This window comes from Corvus brachyrhynchos, unplaced genomic scaffold (genome assembly GCF_000691975.1).
Source record: "Corvus brachyrhynchos isolate BGI_N302 unplaced genomic scaffold, ASM69197v1 scaffold63, whole genome shotgun sequence".
Taxonomy (NCBI): domain Eukaryota; kingdom Metazoa; phylum Chordata; class Aves; order Passeriformes; family Corvidae; genus Corvus; species Corvus brachyrhynchos.
Genome location: NW_008237227.1, coordinates 1,173,223 through 1,178,913, shown reverse-complemented (window position 1 = coordinate 1,178,913; position 5,691 = coordinate 1,173,223). Strand labels below are relative to the sequence as shown.

The window sequence follows — 5,691 nt, the reverse complement described above, 5'->3', positions numbered from 1 at the left end:
CTGTGTATCTTTTATATGCTTGTGTTTTAAAATGCAGCTCCCAAGGACAGGTTTTAAATTGTGAATTGTGTTTTAAAGTGCTGTAGGAGCAGGATGGAAGATTCTTCAGGAAGGAGAGCAAAGCTGAGCCTGCGTTTGTGGAAGTCTCCCTTGCTGTGACCTGCTCCCCTTTTGCTGATTGCTTAATAATGCCATGTTAATCTTTGAGGGAAGGTGTTGGAAGGATCCATCTTCATGTTGGAAAGATCCACACATCTTGGAAAGTGTGTAGATTTTGGAAACATAAGTTTGTGTTAATAGCTCTGGATGAGTCTAACCATTTTTGTGTTAGCTGCAGTTTCATGAAGGAGACATTGAAACAAATTCTGGCTTCCTGGCTGTGGTCACTTTATTCCCCATTTTTGGCTTAAATGTAAAGCCTTCTTGCTTTCACCAAGATGTGAAATTTCTATGGGTGTGCACGTGTTTGTGACTTAAAACGTATAATTTTAAACTAAAACAGTGTATTGCTGCTGTAAAGCTGTTCAACTTATTTTCATAATTTAAGGCATAATTTAAGAGGAATTTTTAAGGCGTTTGTGTTTTGTTAAAATTCCCACAACCATTTGTACAACCAGTGTGTTCTGAGTGTGGTGGGAAACTGCACAGTCTCTTTAACCTAGTCTCTAATAAGGCCTGGAAAAGATGTAATTTATGGATGAATTCTTACTGCTACTTGCTTGCGTTTTCTCTCTGACGTGACAAACTTCCCCATCAGATGTGGATCTCGGGCTGACCCCTTTGAAGCCCAAATGTTCATGTTACTCCACAGTCTGGTGCTCTCAGGACATCTACCAGTCCCTCTGTATTGAGTTCACACAAGTGCAGAGTTGCTCAAGTGCAGATTCTCATTGCTTCTCTCTGAATTTATTAGATCACATGAGTCTGGCACTGCAGTTTGGGGGTGCTGGGTGATAGCATTGGATACATTTTTCTGGTAGAAAAATCTGTTTTCCTCTATTTGGCTTGTAAGTTCATGAAGGTGCCATTGTTTTCCTCACCTCAACTGCATGCTCCTGGTATGTTTTTTAACTTCTTTGCTTTGTGGGCTTCTGCTTGTTCTGCAGTTGGATGGAGAAGCAGCCTGGTTTGTGCACTGCTTTCCTGTGCTTCCCTAGTACTGAAGCCACCAGGATTCAGTGATGGAGGCTTTGCTGGAAGGAATGCAGAGAAATGGGCAGGGGAGGTACGTATGCAACCGTACACAGCAGCCATTCCAAATGATTTTAGCATTAACCTTGCCTCTTACTCAGAATAAATCCTCTGGTATCAGTGTGCAGTGGCCTTCAGCTGCTGCAGGAGCAAAGTCACTGGGTGGGCTGGCTCTGCACTAATCCCTGCTCAGGTATTATAGCCTTAGTTGTCAGAATTTTAGTTCTACATATTCCTGAAACCTTGCCTCTTCTTTTTCTGTTGTTGTAAACTCTTCTTACTGTCCAACATCAGGAGCAGTAGTAAGTAGAGCTGTGAATAAATATTTATTTTGTAACAGCCTTGCAAGGTTAACGAGATGTGACTTTGTTATCTGATTTCATCTGAAAACATCTGATTATTTCCTGCTTGCGTTGAAACTGCAGAGTCCCACTCAGCTCTGAGGAATCCTTAATGCTCTGTCTGAGGTGAGAGCCTCTAGACTTTTCAATCCCCGAGAGAGACTGTAGTGACAATAACAGAACAAAATGTTTTATGTGTTAAACAACCGTGAAGCAAAAGTCACCGATGCCATTTTCCTAGTCATCCTTGAGAATGTGACTCAAATTTATTTGATACTGTATCTTCTTCAGAGAGCTGGTTGCAGAAATCAAGTTTAGAATTTGCTACATATTAGCAGCTGCTGTGAAGGAAATGTTCCTGCTCTGCATAATAGCTGCTAATTTTTGGTTAACTCGCAGGACAGGGTGAACTTCAAATGTGACTGATTTTGGCTCCTTTAAGAAGTATTTCTTTTCCTATAGAAAAAGTGCCAAGTCGTGAAGTGTGCATATGCCCTGCGGGAACAGAGAAATTTCCATCCCTTAACCTATTGATTTCCATTTCTTTTCAGTTCGTCCCATTTGACAGGCAAATTAAAGGGGTAGAGATCATTATGGAGTTTGCCACCCTCCAGGGCTGTGTCTGGCAAACCTTAATATTGTCCCTGTCTTGGCAGCTTGGGAAGTTTCAGAGGAGTTACTTGAATTGGCTTCAATAATTACTGCACCAAATTAGAAATCTGGGCGTCGCTAGGGAGCTTGTGCTCCCCGATGGATTGCGAGGGTTTGATTCTTCATTATCATGTTGTCATCCAGCCCCCTCTGCTTCAGGGTTTGTCTGCATTTGTGATAAACTTCTGTTTTTGGGAGCTCATAGCCTGGCTGTAAGATTCCTCTGGTGACTGAAACCTGCTATAAAATGCCTCTGCCTGGAGAGCAATTAAGGCAATACAAAATATGAATTAAACACGCTTTGGTTTACTTAGGTAATGCATAGTACCCAAGGCAAAGGGATGAATGCCTGAGTGTGAAGTGATGTGGTTTAGCAGGCATGGATGGTACTGGGTAAAAGGCTGGGCTTGATGACCCTGGAGGTCTCTTCTGACCTTAATGATTCTCTGGTTCTATTTCTGTGCAAGCTGATTTGAGGAGAGTTCAAAGCACTGCGTGTGCAGAGTCGGTGCCCTGGTGCCAGTCAGTGTGTTCTGCTGCCTTTGTTGGTCTGGGACACGGGACGTGTTGGGTGGGACCTGCTTTGTAACTCCAGGCTCTCTCCCTTCCAGCGGCGGGTTCTTGACCTCCTGCGAGGCTGAGCTGCAGGAGCTGATGAAGCAGATTGACATCATGGTGGCTCACAAGAAATCCGAGTGGGAAGGGCAGACACAGGCTTTGGAAGCTTGTCTGAGTGCTCGGGAGCAGGAACTTTCCTCTGCCAAGGCAGCTCTGCAGGAAAAACAAAAGGAGGTACCTTTGTTTCATTGTGCTTTTTGGTTGGGGTCAGTAGTGTGTTTTACCTGTTAGAATCAGGAAATCAGGAAGAGAATTCTTAAAGGACCTGTTGGAGCAAGGTGTCTGGTTCATAGTTCAATCCAAGTCAAGTGATCAGCTCCCCTAGGGTTGGTGGAAGCCCACATACTGAACTGTTAGAGTTATTAGAGAGAACCCAGAGACACTGGTTCTGGCTACAGCAGTAATGGACAGCCCAGCAACCTGTGGTCATTGGTAGAAAAAACCCATTTTCTACTCTATAAATTGCACCAAGAAAACCATTTCCTCCTGTAAACTACACCAAGATGTTGCTGGGAAGCTTTCCATGGGCTGTTTTACAGAGCTCTGGTTTTGTGGTCCTTAAAGGCCTGAGGAAAGTGCAAAAAAACTCCGTATTGGTGGAAAATTATCAGTAAGTGAAGTTTTTGTGCAGGATGTGGACCATAAGATGCAGCTGAGCCACAGGATTTTAATTTGCAAGAATGATGATTTTTATCATACAGGTTATTGTTCTTATTATCAATTATGTTTTCTCAAGACACTTGAAATGTTTCTTACCACCAAAAGCAAACATGAATTTCAAACTGAACTGTAAAGTATGTTCGAAGTCTCTGCTGGAGTATATTCATGCTTTTGGTTTAGTCATATGAATTTTCTGTGGGTTTTCTTTTAATTTTAATTTGTTGGCTTGTCGACCACTCAGGTTGTAGATGGGAAAAAGATGGGAGGAAAAAAAAAAGGGATAAAAATGAGTCACAGGAGCAGTTGAATCAGGGCCAGGGAAGTCTTTTCTGTGAGCTTCAAAACCCCATTTCTTTCATTTTCCTTGCTATTAGGAATCTCTCCTTTGCCCGAGGATAGTAAGATAATGACATGGTCAACTTTTCTCTGGGTAGATAGCTTGAAATCATAATGCATATTTGTGAAGACTTTGATGAAAATACTGGAGAGAAATAGACTTTTGGCACAAACCACATATGTCAGCTTTGTCCCCAAAAGTGAAATCCAGAAACTGGCTCAGAACAAGAGGCCGGAACAGAAACAGTTGTGACCCCAGCCTACTAAAGATTTAGGCACAGCCTTCATCTGTTTCATAATGAGGGACCCCACTGAAATGTCCATGTACCTACTGACAATGAAGGGCACTTCTGTTGTTATTTGCTTTTTATCCCTTTGTTCAGGTCAGCGTGTTGCGTCGCCGGGTCGAAGATGTGGAAAAATCCAAGCAGGACATGGTTAGAGAGTATGAGCAACAGCTGAAGAAATTCCAGGAGGAGGTGAGTTGCAAAAAGAGAAGTTTGGTTTTTAGTTCCCACTTGATGACGGGTCAAATACCTCATGTCATTGTTTTTGTTTCGATGCTGTGGTTTTAAAACTCCCCGCTCTGTTAGTGTTTGTGTGCTTACCAAAAAGAGCATTGAGCATAGATAAAGTGACATTTTTATGGCTCACTTGGCCTGTTTTTTGTGATTTGGAGGAACTTGGTAACAGACAGAGAAGTGTTGGAGTAGGAATGTTTTCATATGTTGGACATCTGCAGAATTTTACTGCAAGAATGTCCTGTGTTTGCCCATCCCAGTCACCACAGTGCTGGTTCTGGAGCTGCCACAGGTACAGGCAGCAGCAGTTTGTTCTTTCAGTATTTCTGAAATTCAAAAAGGGTGGAGATGTAAGTGGCCTGGCTTGTGTGACATCAGGAAATAACAGTTGCCTGTGCTCTCATCTTTTTGCCTCTGTTAACACTGATGATTTTAGTAGAGATTTTGTACTCTCAAGGAATATTAGTCTTAATACCCTTCATAAAAACCGAGTATACTTAGAAAATGCTGGTTTACAATAATATCAAAGCTTTCATCTCAAAGCCTCTTGCTCAGTGCATAGTGGTACCTGTCCTGCAGGTGGTATAGCAGCATTCCAGGTTTATGCCTGAACTCTGCCTGTCTCCACTTGCCCGTAGCAGGGACTGAACTGGCATGAGCAGCTCATAGAGCACTGACCTGTTTTCTCTGGAGGGCTGGACCTAGTTCCTGCTCACTGTAAGCCACAAGTGAAATTAATTTGGTAGTCTCTGCTGCGATGACAGAAGGCATCTTTTCTCATTTAAAAACACCTCACTATTCCATATGACTAACAGTCTTCATTCACTGGGTGTCCTCACTGGAATTGTGGATAAGCTGCAAAGCAAAGCTGAGGTGCATTGGCAGATCAGCCTAAATTGCTAAGGCTGAAATACAGCCTGTGCGTTGGGGCCTAAATTGCAGTTTGTGAGTATTTTACCTACACAGTATTAATGCTGATGACGCCAAGCTTCAATATTCCTCAGTCTTCTGTTCTTAGTACTGTTCGGGGAAATTATTTCTGTCCCTGTTTACCACCATTTCCAGTGCAATTACAGGTACAGTGTCTAACTTACTGACACTGTTGAAAGAATAAACCTCTTATCTCCTGATATGTTTGGCAAAAGATGTTGGTATTATCTCTAAGCCTGAACCTCTGTCTGTTCCCATTGAACACACCAAAGTACTGAGTGCCTCAGGTCTTGAATCAGATATTTTTTCTTCTCATGGTCCTTCTGTTCATCCACAGACTTGGCTTTGCCCGTCAGTAAAATGGCAGTGTGATGGCTTCTCAAATTCGTGTGGCTGTTTGGACACCATTTGTTTAATAGTTGAGTCGGGGGGAGCTCATCAGG

At 42.7% G+C, this 5,691-nt stretch overlaps 1 protein-coding gene across 3 annotated transcripts in view; it reads left to right on the top strand.

Moving 5' to 3' along the window:
- The window catches only part of CEP63 (centrosomal protein 63), a 27,467-nt gene that overhangs the window by 6,794 nt on the left and 14,982 nt on the right, over window positions 1-5,691 (top strand). For 2 of the 3 annotated variants that reach the window (XM_017729412.1, XM_017729413.1), the window contains 3 exons: window positions 1,107-1,225; window positions 2,795-2,975; window positions 4,181-4,276. In XM_017729412.1, the coding sequence (XP_017584901.1) occupies window positions 1,182-1,225; window positions 2,795-2,975; window positions 4,181-4,276 (321 nt within the window). In that variant the 5' untranslated portion in view covers window positions 1,107-1,181. Of the gene's footprint in view, window positions 1-6; window positions 264-1,106; window positions 1,226-2,794; window positions 2,976-4,180; window positions 4,277-5,691 lie in introns of those variants that run through there. The other variant, XM_017729411.1, reaches the window with a different exon arrangement.